Here is a 22,500-nt window from a genome sequence, read left to right as displayed (position 1 = left end):
GTAAAAAAAAAAAAAGGCTTTCAGCAACTTTCAGTTATAAAAGTGATAGAAATGGCCAAAGTGGCTTCACGCCTGGCTCGAGGACAATGACCTTCGCTACTATAACGTGACTCGTGTGACAGCAATCAGTACGATAGGGAAGTGGATGGATTTATCCTTCAAATTGACACTTGCAGACAATGACAAGTAGTTTAACTTGTGGCACAAGTCTGACGCTTTTTCCAACGGGCACTTGTACCTGACACGAATATTTCCTTTCACACTGCTTGCACATTCAAGTCTCCTACACTGTATGAACTTGCCAAAGGAAAATGCTTTGCATAGCCAACGGATTTTATGGCATTAGGCCATTATAACCTTTCAGTGGTCTTGCATCCCTTGGACAAATCGACGCAGTTACAATAGTCACCTCATAGATCCAATGCCTAATGGCTTCGTTTCTGATGTGCTCGGAGACAGCCTGTGATTACATTCAGGCCCGCACCCTTTCATTCGACCAGCATATCATTTTCTTCCCCAGGCGGACTTCAAAGAGTGGACACTTCAAAGCGGGATGAATGACTGCCACTCGGACTCAGAGGATGGTTCTTTTGATCATCTTCGGAAAACTCTGCGAACACAATCAGCCAGGCGCACCACGCAGGATGACTTGACAGCCAAAGGATAAATGCGGGCATCGTCGCAGCTATCAGATTGGCACGGCCAGGTGTAATCCATTAATATGAAAATTAGACAGGCGAAAAATAGGTGAGTTGGAGGTCTATTGTTGGTCTTACAGTTACACAGCATTCTCTATTTCCACATAAATGGAAGGATGTGATCCAAAAAAAAAAAATCATCATGGCATATATATCCAAAAGCAAAGTCACAGCAGTGTGTTCTCACAGTCTCAAACTTTACTTGCACGTCTAAAAAAAAAAAATCCACAAATTTAGATAGATGATATTTGCCTTTCCTCTTGGCCTTTCGCTTTGTAAAAGCAGACATATGTTGACCATATTTGACACAAACTGACTTTAAAGGTCAATTTCAATTCCAGCATGCCTCCAGCCATCTTTGCCCAAGTTGAATCTCAGATTCAGGAGGAGTAGCGTCGTTTTTCTCCTGGCGGTGGTACATGGACTGATTCTACAACCTTGGTAGGGTCCTTGAGGGTGCATGGGAGTTCGCCGAACCAGTCTAGAGTCTCTGCGTTCAACCGTGTATCGGATACTCGAGTAGGGGCTGTTTCGTCCCTGTGCGAGTAGTATCAGAGTTTGACATACTTTTTTTTTTTTTGAGTGGATACGAGACTGATATTGCGCAAAATAACTCAACTTACATAATGATAATAATAATAATAATAATAATAAAGTGTGCACACTCCCAAATAAAAAAAAACAAATGTGAAGCTAGGTAGAAATGAGTGGAAACTGTCCAAATTTAATAACTCATGAGGATAATTGCATCCTGTAATTATATGTAATGAGAAAGCCCTTGCTATTTTTTTTTTTTACTGCGTATGCCTTATATGGACAGCAATATGACTGCATGTCTTTCTGCATGACGCGTTGTGCTCAATTATTTTTACATCTACTGCCGCCCCCGCCCCTTCACTCATGGATCCAGCCGATCGCATCTTTCATCTCGGTCCCCCTCCCCATTCTATGTCTCAATGCACAACCATCTCTCCTCGGTCTTTCACCTATTGATCCCAACCATGCTTCCTCATTTCCTCTGTAGGTGCATCCACCCATTCATTAGCATGAGTATGTGTGAGGTGACGTGAACTCACCTAATGGGGTTATGTGTCTCCAGGAAATGGCTGGCTCAGGTTTCCCGCTGGCCATGCAGACGAGCGACACGTTGCTGCCCTCGTTTACCGTGATGTCAGAGGAAATATCATGTATCTTGGGAGGAACTGTTAGATAAAGGGGGAAAAAATATATATGGGTGAAAAGATTTGAAACATGTATAAAATATAGTATGCAATAAGACATTTGAAAGGAAAGAAACGTCGAGGTAGTTGTTCAGGGTTATTGAAGGAGGCTGACGACAGAATTAAATGAGCGTTTACTTTCAGAAAGGCACTCAACCACCCACAAGAGTGAATGTCGGTTCCTTAATTGACATGGCTATGTATAATACTGGATATAATGAATAGACCCTGGGTATCAAGATGGGCAGTACAGTGAATGAGTCCTTACCGTTGAGTAGATCAATTCATTAATTTTGTGCCGTATTGCATTTGTATTGATTGTACGGCTGATACAAAAGGAATGGTTGGATGCGTTCACATTGATGGTATCTACATATCTACATCATCTACAACATTCTAATCAACTATAAAATGACAGCATTGACAATGCTTGAATGGAGAATGAGTACATAGTACACGAAAGAGGATCTCTTCAAACATCGAGCATATACATCCACCCATCCGATGAATACATCGTGTGTGCTGCCGTGATTTCATTTGCATACTAATAGATCTACGGTACTTGCTCCATTTAAGATATTCAATAGATTATATTTTCCAGCCAAAAAATGTAGATGACGGGAAATAAAGTAATTCCAGTCTCAACAGTATTTGGTTTTCCCCACAAAAAAACATGTAACACCACCAACTTCCAATCTAATTCCAAGTTCTGCTTCAATGTTCCCATCCCATAAAAGTCAAATATTTTCAGTCCCAAGCTGTATCCCTCTAGGTGCGACTAATTTCTGAAGGCAACTCATTTGATTAGATAGTATCAACTTTCTGATAGTACTGGCATGACTCATGGGTATGATACTGATATGAACTGCCCTCCAAAAAATGTTGTCACTATGTTGATACAGGAATTGATGAAAGCTCTGTATTAAGTGTCACTGTGTATCAACATGCTGTATAGTACTATTCAAGATGAATTTGCGGTCTCTGTGAAAACTGTTTGTATCACCTGATAGGAGAATATTATTAAAATATTTGTAAAAAAGCATCCCTATCCGATACATTCATTCAAATCTTGATTGCAGATACAAGACTGCAAACTTTGCTTTTCCTTACTCAAAAAGCAGGATCTATCTCGGATGCAATGAATCATGGGCCCTGAGGTCATGCAATTGTTTGGAACAGGACCGACAATTTCGGGAAATATGCTTTTTAAGGTCTGCAAAACCTCAGCGTTTGAAGTCATGCGTGATGTCTTGCGAGAATCAAAGGACTGACTGCAAGTGTTTTTTTTTTAAAAAATATGCAGCACTTATTCAGAACCAGCTTCATCAGAAGCCACTGCAAAATCTGATCAAATCAGATCTAATAACGGGCAGTGTTATCTTAAAGGCTCCGTGGTGTTCGTCATCAAGTACGTTATCTGTACTCTGGATGCAGTGTGTGCTTGTCTAGTGTAAGATAAAAAGGAATCTTTCAAAACACTGAGTTTACAGACATCTGTTTATTTGTTTTTTGTGAGACCATGTGGAGCACAATAATTGTGTCTAATATTTTACAGACCTGCAGTGCTTCGAGCCCTGAGTTGAACCCACTCCAAAAATGTTTGGTAGGATTCGTGGTTTGTCAAAACGACATTTACAAGAACAAAATCAGATTTACTCCACAGTATACTGCACTGTAAAAATTGAGATGGAGACAGAGGCTCTAAAGTCTGAACCAAGCACTTAAGGTGATAATAAAACATTAATACAAGAAAAGTGAAGATTGTCAATTACTGCTGGGAATCAAATCATAATTGTCGAGGTTGTTCTCTGTCTTGGGGTTTTATCAACTAGAGACACCCATGGACACAAATCCAGCCACCGGCCATGACATTTGAGCGAATTTGAATAAGCCATGTGCGTACACAAAGAGTCCACAGCAGTAAATGCTTATGAGACTTTTTTTTTTTTTTTTTTGTATCGGTACACTTTGATTTTATAAGTGAGCTCTACCACAGTTGATTGTACTGTAAAGTATTTCACCCTTAGAAATCCCCGTTATGCATTCTAATCCAATGTGAAGATGACTCAACACTTTACACAGACTTCCCCTTTCACTAAACAGCCAAGACATACTTGGAGCCTTTAGTTTTACTTTTTGAACAAGCCTTCTGGATGACTCATCATTAAAATAATCAATACATGGCACCATAATTGTTGGGGGAAGGGGGGGCAGGCAGGTGGTGTCAGGATAAAACATAAAATCAAAGACTCCAGCCTAAGTTATCAGCAGTTTTTTTTCTTTTTTTGTTGAATCTTGGTTATTACTTGTCTGATTCGTTTGTTTGCTTGCTGTCGGACTCGACTGTTGACACGTCTCCTCTGTGTCCGATAAAACAAAATAGAAAATGTTGTAGTTATCTCCTGATTCTATCGCTTCTTTGGGAGGACTACTTGGGTTTTCAAAAAAAAACCTATTCTGATGACGATTGTTTAACCTCCTGACTATGAAGGCATCTCAGCTAATTTGGTTTGGTTCACTTTGTGCCAACAAAGACGATGCAATGTCCCAAAACTGACTAAAAGATAACAGTTTAGTATTGGTCAGAGTAGTTGTGTTTCCATTGTCCTCAGAAATGCACAAAATGCATATTAGTAGTACATTAGCAATAGTACAATTGTGTTTCCATTGTCCTCAGAAATGCACAAAATGCAAATAGTACAACAGCAAACTAGGAATGGAAACACAGATATTTCGAATGAGGTAATTTTTTGTGGCAACTAAGGAAAAAGATGGTGTCAACCTGGCTCAATGTTGACCATACATGTAAAGGGAAACAGATCCAAATCACCTATAATAATTGGTACTATTTTTTTAAGTCATTTTTTCCACCTTGATATTTAATTAATTCCCTTGGAACAGTATAAATCACACCATTGTGACTGGGCCACATAAAAAGTGAGACGTTTTGGGTCAAATATTTGAGCAGTTTACAAAACACTTCTAGTATAACTCCAAACTCCCAGTCAGCTCTCTCCAGTGTACAGGCTCTTTTATTCATACTCATACACCATCAACAAATGATATTTCCACTAAACAACCGAATAATGTAACCCTTCATTTTCGCCTGCATGCACCACTTGTTTTCTTAGCATGCTAATTCATTAACAACACAATGATTGTCATGTTTTCCCATTCTCCTCTAATTTCCCCTCCTCTTGCCCTGTGGGAGGTGCAGAGAGTGAGGTGCCAAAGCTGATCCAGGCAGCATTGTTTCTCTTTTCTGTTAGACACAGCGGGTGAAAAAAATAAGCATCTAATGATGCCACCTTGAATTACAGAAATGCTTACAGCTGCACTCTCAAAAATGCACCAGTTGTTCTTCTGGAGCTGCAAAGTAGGATACACGCAACTGAGACTCTCTCTGAATTCTGACAGGACACCGCCATTCCGACTTTTCGCCACCAAATACAACACACCATTACTGACTAAACGTACCGCCGTCCAATTTTCCAATTAAAGTGAAGGAAGGAACTGGCCACTTGGTCTAATTGACCATAGGGTGAGTGCAAGGAGGAGAGGAGTTGTGATTCAAATTTTGAACCAGAACAATAAAGAAAGTGCTGCTATGGCTGTCCTTGGTTCTGAGCCATGCTAAATATGATGGAGTGTAATGGTCATGCTAAATCTCCAACACAAACTGATTTGAGAGGAGATCATTTTTTTTTTAAATCAACAATACGCGGCACTAAAATAGAAGCTTGGGGAGAGATTAGTCTCTTACCTGTAAGCCCAGCTAATTAGACACTGCTCCAAAAGCTTTGTTCAATCAGACATTGATGGAAACTCTGAATTATAACATTGTAGTGACTTCTGTGTACATAATTCACCACCAACTGCAAATGTGTGAATGCAATGTTCATATGCTTGTCAGAGAGTTCACGATTATTTGGTAACGGGGTAGAAATAATTGCAGTCCCTTTAAGGACCGCCATTTTAGTCTGCTTGTTTCTATGGAAACTTACTTTCGGCGGGCTTCGTTTGGCACGAGTGTTTTTTTTGTGGTGCAAATAAAAAAAACACGACACACTCTCTCTCGGAGTGCGCACGTGAGAAATTGTCGCTTTCTTCGAGTTCTACAATTTCCACACTGGTGACCCTCGACGTTTTTTTTGCTGGACGATTCCAGACCGCGAAGATGTCCGTGAACGCTGTTTCGAGAGTGAACGCGGTTCACTTTCCGCGGCTTCGCTGTTTCACGGATTTTTTTAGTGCAGTTTTTTTAATGCTTTTAACCCTTTAAATCAGAACGCGTCGACGGCGCCGCATGTCGACAGTGCAGTATTTCCAAAAACTATTATAGTTATTTGTTGAAAACATTTGGGGTTTTTTTGTAATTGGACCTGAAAACAGGTTTTGGCCTTTGATTTCATTGTATATATAGTTAAGTATTGTATAATAACTTTAAAAAAATAAAGTTCACTACTTCACGGATTTCACTTATCAGTGGTTCTTTTTGGAACGTAACCCCAGCGATAAACGAGGGATTACTGTATATCGTGATGCGTTAGCAACCGGAAGTTAGCACACCTCCGTATGCAAGAATTCTGCTTACATAAATATAATCCACTGTATCAAATAAATGCATTATTGTATAATAAATCCAAAATACTAATCCACACAGTATTGTATATTATGCGCGCCACATCGACTACCACACAGATATTTGCGCATACCCAAAACTCTGACGTCATACGTGACTTCCGCCTCGCCAGCAATGCTTGTTGCCACACAAACGTAGCGTCCTGAGTCCGACACCATGGCTGACATGATTTCAATTTTCCTCCCTTGGTCAAGGACTCGCACTTTGTCTCCGTGTTGGACTGGAACGCCATCCTTCAGCCAGGTAAGGGAAGGGGGAGGGTAGCCACCAGCCTCACACTCTAAGATGAGAGGCTTACTGAGAACCACCTTTTTTTCAGAAGTTCCGCTCTGTCCTCCTGCTATGGACGGAGGCACTGTCGATGGAGGATGAATCAGGAGAAAAAGTAGAGTAATTGTAGAATTACTACTTTATATTCACTCTCACACTCATGAAGTGAAAGAATACGGTTAGTATAAAACTGAAGGAAGTCATCATAAAATATTGATTTCTTACAGTAGATATCAAGCTCAAAGATCTTTTCCGCGGTTCCGGAGACACTGGTAACCTTGCAGGTGTACTGGCCAACATCTGATGCCTGCACCCGAGGGATCTTCAGGAAACGCCCCTGTTCTACGTACTGAGACTGGCGGCTGGAAAGGATGGCCTCTCCTTTTCGGAACCAGGTGATGATGGGGAGTGGCACTCCCCGTGCCTCACACTCAAGCGTGACGAGTGTGTCCAGCAGGACGGTAACTTCTGTTGTTTGGTTACCACCTCTGATGGATGGGGGAACTTGGAATAAAAGAACAAACAAACAAAAAAAAAACCATGAAGTTGGAACATGTCACTTGCCGCGGGATATTTGTGTCTGACCAAATTCATAACAATGTTCTAGGTGCACTTTCACTGGTTAAAACCAGTCTATCTTCATTAACCCTGAGCAATAAATCCTTCTTTGGAGACGTGTTGTGACGTACTTCACACACATTTTTATATCATGCCTTTGTAAAACCATATTAGATGCTGCTGAGACATTTCCCAAATATTTTGTCCTGCCATCTCATGAAAAAGAAAACAATGGGAATGGCTGACCCCAATTTTTCAGTTAAACACTCACCATACACCTTGAGATTGAAGTCCTTGGACTGTTTGCCAGCTGTATTCATGACGCTACATTGATACCTCGCCTGGTCTCCTAGACGGGCACTCTTTATTCTTAACACTTGCCCATGGTCCATGACCTCCAAGTTTGGATCCCCAAGAAATACCAGCCTAGAAACACAAAATAGCATGATTGAAAGGGAATGATTAAAGAAGGCCTTCATTCACGTTGACCATTCATAATGTTTTGGGGTACTGACCTTCGATCCTTGTACCACTGGATCGTGGGAAATGGCACTCCTTTTACTTTGCACTCCAACCTGATCTCCTGTTTGAGAATTCCAGACATATCTTGGGGAGAATCGGACCCCGCAACGGTGGGTGGGACTGTGACACAGAGGACATATGGTTAATGAATCATTCACCCCCACCTATCATATCATACTGTATATCCTGTCTGGGAAAGATGCAGCCCACCGACCAAGATTTTAAGCAAGATCCCATCCTGGAGCATCCTGCTTATCAAAACCAGCATTGTGCTGCCCAATTATTAATAAACAGCACTTTTGTTTCCGTATGATTTATCTGCTTTTACTCACCCAGTACGTCCACAAAGAAGTCTTTTTGTGTGCTGCCAGCAATGTTGAGGGCTTTACAGGTGTAGCTGCCCGCATCTGCTGTCGCTGCCTTCAGTAGTTTTAAGGTTTTCCCCTTATCGACAATCTGAATGTTGTTACTAGCCTCTACCTGTAAGACAACATAATGGATTATGAAACATACATTAAAAAAAGTACAAAAGTCTTTTTTTTTTTTTTTTTTGTATCGGTACACTTTGATTTTATAAGTGAGCTCTACCACAGTTGATTGTACTGTAAAGTATTTCACCCTTAGAAATCCCCGTTATGCATTCTAATCCAATGTGAAGATGACTCAACACTTTACACAGACTTCCCCTTTCACTAAACAGCCAAGACATACTTGGAGCCTTTAGTTTTACTTTTTGAACAAGCCTTCTGGATGACTCATCATTAAAATAATCAATACATGGCACCATAATTGTTGGGGGAAGGGGGGGCAGGCAGGTGGTGTCAGGATAAAACATAAAATCAAAGACTCCAGCCTAAGTTATCAGCAGTTTTTTTTCTTTTTTTGTTGAATCTTGGTTATTACTTGTCTGATTCGTTTGTTTGCTTGCTGTCGGACTCGACTGTTGACACGTCTCCTCTGTGTCCGATAAAACAAAATAGAAAATGTTGTAGTTATCTCCTGATTCTATCGCTTCTTTGGGAGGACTACTTGGGTTTTCAAAAAAAAACCTATTCTGATGACGATTGTTTAACCTCCTGACTATGAAGGCATCTCAGCTAATTTGGTTTGGTTCACTTTGTGCCAACAAAGACGATGCAATGTCCCAAAACTGACTAAAAGATAACAGTTTAGTATTGGTCAGAGTAGTTGTGTTTCCATTGTCCTCAGAAATGCACAAAATGCAAATAGTACAACAGCAAACTAGGAATGGAAACACAGATATTTCGAATGAGGTAATTTTTTGTGGCAACTAAGGAAAAAGATGGTGTCAACCTGGCTCAATGTTGACCATACATGTAAAGGGAAACAGATCCAAATCACCTATAATAATTGGTACTATTTTTTTAAGTCATTTTTTCCACCTTGATATTTAATTAATTCCCTTGGAACAGTATAAATCACACCATTGTGACTGGGCCACATAAAAAGTGAGACGTTTTGGGTCAAATATTTGAGCAGTTTACAAAACACTTCTAGTATAACTCCAAACTCCCAGTCAGCTCTCTCCAGTGTACAGGCTCTTTTATTCATACTCATACACCATCAACAAATGATATTTCCACTAAACAACCGAATAATGTAACCCTTCATTTTCGCCTGCATGCACCACTTGTTTTCTTAGCATGCTAATTCATTAACAACACAATGATTGTCATGTTTTCCCATTCTCCTCTAATTTCCCCTCCTCTTGCCCTGTGGGAGGTGCAGAGAGTGAGGTGCCAAAGCTGATCCAGGCAGCATCGTTTCTCTTTTCTGTTAGACACAGCGGGTGAAAAAAATAAGCATCTAATGATGCCACCTTGAATTACAGAAATGCTTACAGCTGCACTCTCAAAAATGCACCACTTGTTCTTCTGGAGCTGCAAAGTAGGATACACGCAACTGAGACTCTCTCTGAATTCTGACAGGACACCGCCATTCCGACTTTTCGCCACCAAATACAACACACCATTACTGACTAAACGTACCGCCGTCCAATTTTCCAATTAAAGTGAAGGAAGGAACTGGCCACTTGGTCTAATTGACCACAGGGTGAGTGCAAGGAGGAGAGGAGTTGTGATTCAAATTTTGAACCAGAACAATAAAGAAAGTGCTGCTATGGCTGTCCTTGGTTCTGAGCCATGCTAAATATGATGGAGTGTAATGGTCATGCTAAATCTCCCACACACTTACTTTCGGCGGGCTTCGTTTGGCACGAGTGTTTTTTTTGTGGTGCAAATAAAAAAAACACGACACACTCTCTCTCGGAGTGCGCACGTGAGAAATTGTCGCTTTCTTCGAGTTCTACAATTTCCACAACATACCTGTAAACTATACCACTGTGTGTCGGTTGTAAACTATGCCTCACTAATGAGACAGCTATTCCTAAAGGTTTTTTTCTGCCAACACTGCAGCACAAAGGACCAACTTCTAACTTGTTAATTAGGTAGCCTGTCGTGAAAGTAAACATACACACTGACAGATTATGTTACACCAAGGGATCAGCCATATTTGTTGGCCTTGTAGGCCTGATTGGTAGCTCTTCCATTCAAGGCAAGAGAGAGAGAGAGAGAGAGAGAGAGAGAGTGAACGCGGTTCACTTTCCGCGGCTTCGCTGTTTCACGGATTTTTTTAGTGCAGTTTTTTTAATGCTTTTAACCCTTTAAATCAGAACGCGTCGACGGCGCCGCATGTCGACAGTGCAGTATTTCCGAAAACTATTATAGTTATTTGTTGAAAACATTTGGGTTTTTTTTGTAATTGGACCTGAAAACAGGTTTTGGCCTTTGATTTCATTGTATATATAGTTAAGTATTGTATAATAACTTTAAAAAAATAAAGTTCACTACTTCACGGATTTCACTTATCAGTGGTTCTTTTTGGAACGTAACCCCAGCGATAAACGAGGGATTACTGTATATCGTGACAAAAAATGTTCAAAACGTACACGACAAGCAACCGAGTAAACAACAGCCATAAATATAAATAGGTAGATACGACACGCCCCCTTTGAGATATGTGTTTACGGCGAAACTAATCTCATGTGTATGCTTTTCACGGCCTTTAACAGGAACGTTGCCTGTGCCAACATGGCTACAGTGGCCAATTCAGGAACTAACACACTTTGACTATTACTGTCCTGAACAATGGGGCGTTTTGAGTGGACTGTCCCTCAAATCACAAGTCCATTAAATGGGAATGTCATTTACGGCACTCAGTTATCACAGTCATGTTGAAACTAGTGGAAGTGCAATTACAATGAGGCTTTTCTATACTGTAGTTTTTTTAGATGGCTTGGAAAGAAAAAAATCCTCATAGTATATGCTATATGTGTCTGTCTATTCATTCAAATGTATACAATAGGTGCTTACCACTCACATAACTCTGAGAGAAAAACACGCTAAGCTATAAAGTAACAATAAAAAAGGAATACGGGAATGCATGGTATAACTAAGAAGTATGTTTTGTTTTGGGTTTTTTTTCCCCGCACCCATTGAAGTGGGCCTGGCAGCAATTTTGGCAGACTAAATGTGAGAGTGGTGGAGTGGCAGAAGCCAAGATATAACCCTTATCAGCCTTTTTTGTTGTCTGCTTGGCATCCCCTCATATTCCTTCTGCTTGTGGCTAAGACGTTGGCTAGATGAATAAAAAATGGAGATGTGAGGAATGGTGGCACAGAGCAAATGACTTAAGACACAAATACATTCCAAGCCAGTGCACACTGGCTTATGAGCATTATTCCATAATGGAATCATTATCAAAGATGAATTCAGCGATTCACCCTCCTAATGTTCCACAGAAATTAGCCTGAGGGGGTGATGATTGTGTGTGATGGTGTGGTACAGTGGGATATCAAGTATGTCAGCAGACACGTAAGCTTCTGTTCTAATGCATCATTCAATGTGTCTTGGAAACTGTTCGTTTTCTCTACAGAAATTCGCATCTCTTGCAACACAGAGGCATTTGCACTCCAAATAGATGCCGATTTTATTCTTTACAGTCTTACAGAGTACGCAAGTTTTTGAGTTCACACAATGTACTTGCTTTATTTCCTTTATTTATTAACAGCAAGTGAATTTGCTATGGCAGATAATCGATCAGCCCGATGAACACAAACATTAAAAAAAGTGGATGTGCAAAAAACAACTCACTTTATCCATCCATCCATTATCTGATCTGCTTATCCTCATGAGGGTCACGGGCGTGCTGGAGCCTATCCAAGCCATCTTCGGGCAGTAGGCGGGGGGACACCCTGAACTGGTTGCCAGCCAATCGCAGGGCACACATAGACAAACAACCATTCACATCTCAATCACAATATAGAGTGATCAATTAACGCACCGTGCATGTTTTTGGAATGTGGGTATAAACCGGCATACCCGGAGAAATCCCACGCAGGCACGGGGAGAACATGCTAAGACCACAAAGGAAGGCTGGGGCTGTAATCAAACCATGCACCTTTGCACTGTGAGGCGGACGTGCAAACTAGTCGACCACCATGCCGCCTAGTCATTCATGCAGAAATGAAATATTTTTTGTTTGCTGTTAGAGCATTTTTTTTAAATACTTAATAATTCCAAATGTTTAGCATCATACTGTGTCATGATTTATTGGTGCAAAAATAAAAATGCTTCTCTAATTGTTCTATTCCATACACTGACTACATTTCAGTTGGGGCTACTGATGCTCAGAAAGGTCTACTCTGTTATCAATTTTGTGCAATGAGAAATCATGAAAGGAATCAACTGATGTAAATGAATATTTTGAAATATCATGGGTGGCAAACTTCAATGGATTAGCAGAGTTCAGCATGTAATTCAAAACTACCCTATCACCCACTTAGTAACATCACATTACTTTGAAATCCATTCACGCTAATCTTTCAGGCTCACAATCATGCTTGGGCAATACTTCTTCTCAAGATCACTGGTTATTTTCAATCATCAGGATGTCAAGATGGGTCTGAGATAAGGCTTATTTGAAATCATCTTTAAAAATAAACTAAAGTTGTGCTTCTTTCAATTCACAAAACAAATTTCAGCCCGTGTCCAAACAGCAATGGCTGGGAGTGATCCTCTCGAAGTCTTTGAGTGTGTGTGTGCACGCACGTGTGTAAAAAAAATCAATGATCTGATGGGAGGACAAAAGCTTCATCCCCATCTGTCACAGAGCGGAATGCAGCGTGAAAGGTCAGAGTTCAACATTTTAAAGTCCAGGTCATGATTAATGTGGAGGGAGCTTTTGCCAGCTTGCTTCTTGCTGTCATAACACACAACTCTTCAAAGTACATCTCTTCCATTCAGACTCTAGGGTGTGATTCTTGTCGTGGAATCATGCCCACAACTCCAACCCCAGAAACCGTTGCTGATGTTATAAAAGTCGCCAAAGAAATTATTTGTTAGCCCTGAAAAATGATGCTTTGATTGAAACATTCATTAAAAAAAAAAAAAAAAAACATTGACACAAGTATCTTAGATTAGGCGAACCTGGCAACTGTTATCCGTTAACTAGCTGGAAAATGTTAGCATGCTGCCACTTTTTGAGGTTAGAATAACTGGGATACCATGGAGAACCGTATTTACCGTATGTCTGATGCAATGTCCATAAATGCAGTGATACTTTTAAAAACATAAATTTAACTCTACGCTGAAAATGACTACGATGAAAAGACATTTGTCTACAAACATCTTTTAATACATGAAAAGATATTTGTCAGATCTCAAGGGCAGTTTTGACCAATAAAACAAACAAACAAATTCAGACGGTCAGCTGGTTGTGCAGTCTGACTACTCCAATCATAGATGCATGCTATGATTAAAACCAACACTTGTCAAAATGAATGAATGTCATTTTTGATCAATTGTGCGTGTTGTAAGTCTTACTCACTCCTGTTATTGCACATGAGGCTTGTCCTGAATTGCCAAAAAAAAAAAAAAAAGTTCTATTCAAGCTTAACCTTGAACATCCACACTTTTTTTTCAGCCTGAACTGCTTATTAAACAAAAAATGAAAATGTCTGTTATTGCTCAATGCAAGTGTTTGATTGGATTTGTGCAGTGAAATTTAAATGCATCAATTACGATTAAAACTGATTGATTGGTGCTGTAAAAAAAAAAAAAACACAACTTCAGTCTATATCCATTACATTTTTCTCCCACCCATACAAAGGCATGTATCCATGAATCTGCATACCCGGTAATGTTTTATTGGAAATCCATATTTGCTGACTGATGGTGATATTTGAAAGACTTTGAGGAACTCTCAACTCTCAAGCCTAAAATGCTTTTCGCACTTATAACGAGTACTATGGAAAATAATAAAATCCAAATCTCGCGTGTGCTTCGTGTAGCCATCACCGTCAGGTCCATGAGTGAATATGTCCTTCATCATCCACTGGGAATGACATTAATCCATTTCCTTAAAATATTCATGTCGATCTCTAATTAGATCCTTGGGTTGTGATGAAGTCCTCATTTTCAATGTTTGAATACTAATTTTCTTTGGCTGCACTGTTCCTGTCCTGACTCATGTTACATAGTGATGAGTCATAAAGTAGGCCATAAGAAATACTGCGGCTTTGGCTGCACGCGCTACACCGTACACGTACAAGGACTTCACAAGTACCCTTGGATACTTTTAGTTCGGTGTCAGCTGCCACATTCATTCTCTGATGGCACACAATATCGACCACACGGTGGTGGGACACCATCGTGTTTGAACAACGCACATGGACGACAGAGCAATTCGGTCCCACTGAGGAGTTTGGAAAGGTCAAAGTCATGAATATTCAATAAATGGGTCATTATGAAAAACCCTGAGCTTGTGCTTTGCAGAATACAGATGTCAGCCAATTTCATTTGTTTAGACTCTCCCATTTGGACTGCTTGTTCACCGATTCTTCAAATGAAGGTGTTCATACAGAACATCAGGAAATCTGATGATTCCTGTTACATATGTAATTTCAGTGATTTGTCCGCGTCTTTGGATTGAAGTCGTTTGCCATGTTTCGGCAATGATGTCAAGTAGCAGAATTTGAGGGATGAGACAGGTGGATATCCTCCACTGCTGGTGGTCGGTCTGCATTCAGTGTGAGACATGCAGTAGTGCTGGAGTGACAGGGAGCACAGACTGTGATATTTATCTGCCCAATCAAGGCCAGCGTTTCTCGTAGAATAGATGTCTGACAATGCTTCACCCCCTGAAGATCCGTGTCATTTTCAATTCTAATTGTGATAAATTGTATGATGAACAAAAGCCTGAAGATCGCGGACTGCGCTTTCATCCACACAGTAGACACCAGATTAATTCAAGTGCATTGACTGAGGCACAGCCCAGCTAGAAAAGTAGATGGCCTTCCCAAAATGGTTCCCACGAAACAGGAAGCATGGGATTGTCTGAAGATACAGTTCCACAAGGACAATCTAGCGCAGACAATAGTTTTTGTTACTTGAAAGGTTCCATGATGAGAATCTTTTCAAATGCTCCAGATGCTCTAATGCCGCTGTAATTTGCATGCCATACCCCATGCATGTACCGACTGCTTGTGCTCTTCCATCCATTCATCCATTTTCCGATCCGCTTTATCCTCACGAGGGTCGCGCGCGTGCTGGAGCCTATCCCAGCTGTCTTCGGGCAGTAAGGCGGGGTACACCCCGAACTGGTTGGCAACCGATCGTTCCGCCTATTTTTTGCTTTGACGTGTGAGCGCAAATTTGACATACGAGCGCTGTATGGTGGCAGTGACTCAGTTCACTTCACAAGTGAACTGTTTTGGCAGAAATAATTAGTTTACAATCAAAACAATTACATGTGCTTAAAACAACCACACACCTTGGCTTTGAAGACCGTTCGACTATTGTTAACACATAAATAGAAAGCCTCATATGAATGGCTTTTGTGGCGGTAATATAACCCTTTGAGCAATAACACAAGTGTAGCGACACGTGTATACAGAGAATATAAAAATACTCAGAGGCATATATTCTTTATTCTCTGGGAATAACAACTAAAATTACTGCTGTATTAAGAAGCTGTGATTTGTCTCCATGTGCAGAATATCCGTGTCTGTTTTATAGTGCCACCAAGTGGCCAAAGTGTGCACAACAGAATGAGCAGCACAGTGTGCACTGAATTGAAGGAGAAAGTGTGACAAAAACTGTTCAATTGTTTGTGATTCTATTTTATTATGTCATTGCTGTGTGTATTTATAAAATATGGAATTTACTTTTTTTCATCATGAAAAAAAAATCATAGGTCATTCATTTCAATTCGGAAATATGATTTAATATCTGAGTTTTGAGTTACGAACATGGTCCAAAAACAAATTAAACTTGTTTGGCTTGGCACCACTGCACTGTGAATCTTGGTATAGGGATTACCATAATTTCCAGATTATTGAACGTACCAAATTTAAAGAAGAAAAAAAAATGGACATGGACAGATGGTAACACGGGATATTTACATGCATTTCCCACGGAGAGATTGATTTAGTTTTAGTTAACATGCACAGCCAATCATGCTTCAAAAACAGATTCTTCTCTTTATTTTTACATTATACAGGCAGGCCCCAATTATCTTCAGAGTAATTTGATAGACTGGTCTTTCTTGAATCCAGACGAGGCATGGCTCGACATTACGTTTTCATATTTGATACCTATACCAATACTGCAGCCTCAAGGATGATTCATCTAAAAACACCACATTCAGTGTACTACAACTACAGTGAGGGAGTTTTGTCATTGTCCTTCCTCACAGACTAATTCTTAAATCAATTTTATTTATAGGGCCGCAGTGGAAACAAAGTCTGTAAATAAATAAAAATCGAACCTAACATAATTTAAAAAAAACTAAAAAAATAAAACAGTAAACAATCAACATACAACATGACAGTAAAATAAGGCCTTATGCCTCAATTCAATCCAGGAGGTAAAGAAGCCCACGGGAGCAATAATTCACCCATTCAAGTTGATTTGAGATTTGCTGGTTAAACAAGACACGGATAGTGAACGCAAATTTTGGATGAGAGTCTGAGCTCTAGTAACGATGATAGCTGCCAAGCCTCACAATATTTCAAGCATAAATTCACCATATAAAGACCATAAATCAATATTGATGGTGTTGTTTTACCATTTTTGCACACTAGGCCTGGAGAGTATGGTCAACCCTTTCATTTACCAATAATGATAACGTGTAACCTGATAACATGATAAACTGTCCACTGTAGTAACCGCTGTCCCTGAAAGGGTTAATCCCGTTTGCGTGCAGTGTGTTCGGAGTTTTATTGCCTTTTTCTAATTCCGGTGAGTGATACTTTGTTCTCCCATAGCTCTTTGTTAGCCCTACTAATTTATACATTGCTTGGCACGCTTCTGGTGACCTCAATGCAACCAATCTGCATAGGTGTGGTTTGCTGCCTTTCAACAAAGACCAGAAGGTGGGGTGCTATTGAAATGCAGAGCATTTATCTCACATTATATATGAGATGTACACATTGTTTGAAAGTGTAGACGTTTGCTTTAAAGTGACAGGGCGGTATTTGAACTAGGTCATGCAAAAATCTATTTCAAGTACACCTGCTCATTATTTATGGGAGTGACAGATTTATTGCATATTACAAATCAGATGTGATTACCTTGGCCATGTTATTTAATTATGCCCTTTGTCTTTTCTGACAAAGTGAATGGATCAAAAAACCTGGAGCTTCAAGGCTCCACATGTTCCTGTGAGTCATTCTACAGGGGCGGGCGGTGAGTTCTCTTGCCAGATCTGCTTTGATCCATATTAATGTCTGTGAGCTTTTTCATCATATGCCGGATTATGTCTTGACATTTGGAGAACTGTTAACCCTTTCCAGGACTGTGTCATGTGGCATAATTAAAAAAAGAAAAGTGTGAAATACCACATTCATGTTATAATCCTGTATAGGTCTGTATAAATTGCATGAATCGTATTTTTTAAATGATTTAAATAAACATGTAGCATACATTGTGCTAGTGAAATGTGTGAATGCATTTCAACAGCTTGGCCCAAAGGCTTGTGTTGTGGTTAAACAGACTACCAAGGGCCAGAAGAGGGAAACTCCTCAACAGCCCCCCGCCCCCCTTCACTGTGACAAGATATTCTTAGACAGGATGCATATTTAATGCATTAACACATCTACAATCTTAATTAACAGAGAGGGATGGTGGCTGACTGGTGTGCTTGGAATGATAACAACCTCTCATTCCTCGCTACAAGATGAGAAAATGGTCAGAAGGACTCTATAATTAGGTCAGCATCTGTAAAATCTTGCTAAAAAATATATTACATTTCAATAATTCAGCAAATCACAATGACCTTGATGTTTTTTATGCGTTAGCCAAATTTGGAGAGTTTCTTGTCAACGTAATCTGTACATTTTCAATCAGCAAAAGGCACCTTCAAATTGCTTCACAGAGCGAAAATAAAGTGATCCAATGGGGAAAATCAGCTGTTTCACCTCGAGATGGGCACCGAGCCCCAACACTAAACTGGCCCTGGGACTGAATTTTTAAAACATGCAGTATTGATACCACCTTAACAATTTTGTTAACCGTCTTGGAAAAATTCCTCAAAAATAATTTGATTGATTTCTGCAACATAAATGTGATTTTGCATCTTCTACCTTCTTCTGAGAAGGCTGTGGTAGTTTTCGCAGGGAGCTAATGTGAGGCTAGTGTCATGTAGCAATGATAATATGTAAGTTTAGTAATATTAATGGAGTATTTTGCATGTAAAAGAAAAAAATATATTTAAGATATGTTTTTTTTTCTCTTTCATGCATTGCTGAGATACTGTATTAGATTGGGACTCTGTATCGGCAGATCGTCAATATCGGATGACTCTGACTTGGGTGCAAAACAATGTGATCAGGACATTTCCATGAATAGATGAAGAAAGAAAATCACTGCTAGTTCTAGTATTTTTTGTTTGGGTGTTTTTCTTAACAAAAAAAAAAAAGGACCAATAAGAATACCGTTAATGCCCTGTTAATAATACGGACAATCGTGAAGACAAATATTATCGTTGAAATCAGAGACTCAAAGATTTGAAGATAGGAGGCAGCAGCCATACTGAACCCTCTTCTTGCTTTTAAAGCACGTCAGACAATTTCTATATTAGGGCATGTAACAATAAAAAAAAAAATATTGTTTGAGCTCTAACTGTGGGTGAAATGGGCATATTGATTTATTTGTTAATAATTCAGTCGATTGTGTAAAACTGATTGTTCATTAATGGCGCCTTGAGGCAAATTGGAGTGTGCTACTTGGCTGCAACCAGCAGAACTACAGGGTGTCCATAAAGCCTCTTTACCATTTTAAAAATGTATTAAAAATGCAATTGATTAGATATTTTATTCAGATTTGTTCTATTGCATTAAAGTTGTTTTATCACACTGCATTTGTGTGTTTCAGGGATCCTGTTTGTGAAAGAGGTGATGTTGAATGAACCCATACAAAATTTCTGCAGTTTACCTTGACCTTTTAACTGAATATGTGGCACCACAACTGAATGACCTTCAACCAAACATCATTTTTCAGCAAGATGGTGCACCACCAAATTGGGGGCTGCATGTTCGTGGGTTCCTCAATCAAACATTTCCAGACCGGTGGATTGGAAGGAATGGGCAAATTCCTTGGCTGCCACGTTCACCAGATATCACTCCACTGGACTTTTCTATGGGACCATGTTAAAGATATCGTGTATCGACCAAAGATAAGGGACATTACGGACCTAAAGCAAAGGATTACTGATGCCATTGCCACAATTAATGAGGCTATGCTACAGCGAACATGGCAAAAAATCGAGTACCGTCTTGATGTGCTTCGTGCAACTATTGGTGCTCATGTCGAAGTGTATTAAAAGAGGTTAAAAAAAACTTTAATAAACGCAGAATACAATAGAACAAATCTGAATAAAATATATAATGAATTGCATTTTTAATACATGTTTTAAATGGTAAAGAGACTTTATGGACACCCTGTACAATCGATTCAACCTGCGAATGATCTGAAGAAGTACGTGACACCAGCAATAAGTTGAGATACGCAGAGAGCTGCTGCGACAGCATCATTCAGCTCAGTGTAATGCTGGCAGTTTCCTATTAGAATGACACTGAATTGATTAGGTTAATTTATCAAATCGCCAATCAAGAAAAAAATGACAGAATTTTATAACCACCGTGAAACAAGTTTAATACAGAGAGAGCAAAATGAAAGCTAATCTACTGTGTATCTACTGTTATTGTTGTTGTTGCTGCACTTTTAAGTGCACATTTGGAGACCACCTTCCACTCTGATGGTTTGTGACCATGTGACTCCGTAACCGTGACCCCCCCACCCCCCAGCTGTATCGCAGCAGGCAGGGTAGCAATAAAAAAATATAACTATTAATATTATTAACGGTAATAATAATAATAATAGTGTTCAGTGAATTGATTTCCGCAATGATTCAGAATGTTCGATGCACGGCATTGTCATATTGCTAAATCAAATAGATGACATCCACCACACGTGTTCACGGAGAATCTGTTTTTGGTGCACCGATCAAATTCACGATGAATGCGTTAAACTAGAGCCGTCAACAGTTACATGTGGTTCCACCAGGCGTAAAGGTCCAATTACTTTCAGCCACCAAATTGACAGGTTTGCCTGGTGCATGTCAGTGTAAAGGTCCTCTATACGCTTCAACACCCATCAGGCGCGGAGCGGTCTGGCAAATTCTCAAAAAGGGGAAACAAGGCTTGCACTAGTAAGAAAATCAAAATGAGTTGCTACGCTCCAGCGCAGCTGCGCCATCTACAATTATAGACCCCTATATATTGCTGCTATGTATGGATGAAGAAAGCTGTACCGTCGACTCAACTCAACTCATCTTTATTTGTATAGCGATTTCACAATAGAGTGCAGTCATACAGAATTTTCAGGACGTAATATCCCTTTTCAGCAGAAAACCCGGATACTCATGAATTTCTATAACCAGGTAAAAAAAAAACAAAAAAAAAACAAAATATGATTATATTACAAATATTTTTTAAAAATTATTATGATATATATATTTTTTTTACTTTGATGGCCAAACACCATATACATGTATGTATGTGCAGGTATATTTCCAAATTACATTACAGGAATAAGTATTTATTATATGACTTATTATAAGTGATGACTTGATGAATGCCTCAGGCAACAGAAGCCTGAGGAGAAGGAGCCAGATAGACTGTCAAGGAAATTCAACCCCCTGCATGGCATGTACCAAACTTGAGGAAGTGGCTGACATTGAGAACTCATTGGGAAAACATACCGATAGATGGAAAAGGCTGGACTGAAAGACAGTACCAGCACTTGAATCATGTCAGTACAAGAACAGGCCCTAAATACATGCTCAACAGAGGCTGGGGTCGACCACATCAGACATGACCTCAGGTGCAGGTTGTGTAAAGATGCCCCAGAGATGGTATAGCATATCACAGCAAGGTGTAAGATCCTGGCAAAACAAGGCATGCATGGAGCGGCATAACCAGGTAGCAGGAATAGTGTAATGGAACATCTGTATGAAAGATCCTACAAAACAAGATGGCAGACGCCCCCGAAGGTAATTGAGAAAAAACTGGCAAAGATCCTGTGGGACTTCCAAATCCAGACTGATAAACCGGTGATAGCCAAGCAGTCTGATATAGTGGTGGTGGATAAACATCAGAAGAAAGAAGCAGTTGTGATAGATGTAGCAATCCCAAATGATAGCAACATCAACACAAAAAGCCGGAGAAATGCCAAGGGGATTGAAGGAATAACTATAGAAAATGTCGAGGGTTAAGGCAACAGTGGTGCCAGTAGTGATCGGGGCATTGGGGTAGTAACCTCCAAGCTGGATGGATGGCTCCAGTAAATACTGGGAACAACACCTGACATCTCCATGCACCTAAAGGCTCAGATAATGACCAATCATGGCTCACTTACTTTCTGGGTTTGGTCATATGACGTTCGCCTTTTGGCACTGTGATGTCATTTTCAGTGACAAAATGGTAACCTCCTGAGATGGATAAAAACAGGCGGATTTTGTTGCTTACAAATGCAATATTCAGGATACTGTGTTTAGACTTGTGGAGCCGCACAGAACATATTAGTGTAAATTGACTTAACCTCCCCCTTTAATAGAAGTGATTTTCAAATGTACCATCCTTGAATCATATCGCAAAGCATGTGATTGACATTGATATATATCGAATTTTCTTATTCAAGAGATGCACACTCGTAATATACACATGGTACATGGCACACAAAATAATGAAGTGGACTTGATTTATAGCTCGGTTACTTTTATGTTGCTGATGATTCATTGTTTCTTTGACTTTACCGTATTTTCCGGACTATAAGTCGCAGTTTTTTTTCATAGTTTGGCTGGGGGTGCGACTTATACTATGGAGCGATTTATGGGTGAAATTATTAACATATTATTATATCATTTCACATGTTATTTTCACATTAAACCACAAGAGGCCGCTCTAGAGTTGATAAAACCACGATGAGTGTGACGTAAGCGACGGAGAAGA

General features: G+C 39.8%; 1 protein-coding gene and 2 long non-coding RNA genes across 4 annotated transcripts in view; 1 reads left to right on the top strand and 2 right to left on the bottom strand.

The window, feature by feature from the left end:
- The window catches only part of negr1 (neuronal growth regulator 1), a 132,730-nt gene that overhangs the window by 74,707 nt on the left and 35,523 nt on the right, over positions 1-22,500 (bottom strand). For both annotated transcript variants that reach the window (XM_019880352.1, XM_019880353.1), the window contains exon 3: positions 1,775-1,900. In XM_019880352.1, coding sequence (XP_019735911.1) covers positions 1,775-1,900 — 126 coding nt within the window. The remainder of the gene's footprint in view (positions 1-1,774; positions 1,901-22,500) is intronic.
- LOC109522078 (uncharacterized) lies at positions 3,348-6,105 on the bottom strand. Its single transcript, XR_002169495.1, has 3 exons — positions 6,007-6,105; positions 5,595-5,597; positions 3,348-3,358 (listed from the first exon to the last, which is right to left on the bottom strand). It is a non-coding gene; the product is annotated as an uncharacterized LOC109522078 (long non-coding RNA).
- LOC109522079 (uncharacterized) lies at positions 6,723-7,113 on the top strand. The gene is made up of 3 exons (XR_002169496.1): positions 6,723-6,803; positions 6,880-6,956; positions 7,058-7,113. It is a non-coding gene; the product is annotated as an uncharacterized LOC109522079 (long non-coding RNA).

Source organism: Hippocampus comes, unplaced genomic scaffold, assembly GCF_001891065.2.
Source record: "Hippocampus comes isolate QL1 unplaced genomic scaffold, H_comes_QL1_v1.1 scaffold151, whole genome shotgun sequence".
Lineage (NCBI taxonomy): Eukaryota > Metazoa > Chordata > Actinopteri > Syngnathiformes > Syngnathidae > Hippocampus > Hippocampus comes.
The sequence above is the reverse complement of the archived record's forward strand: the minus strand, read 5'-3'. Positions and strand labels throughout refer to the sequence as shown.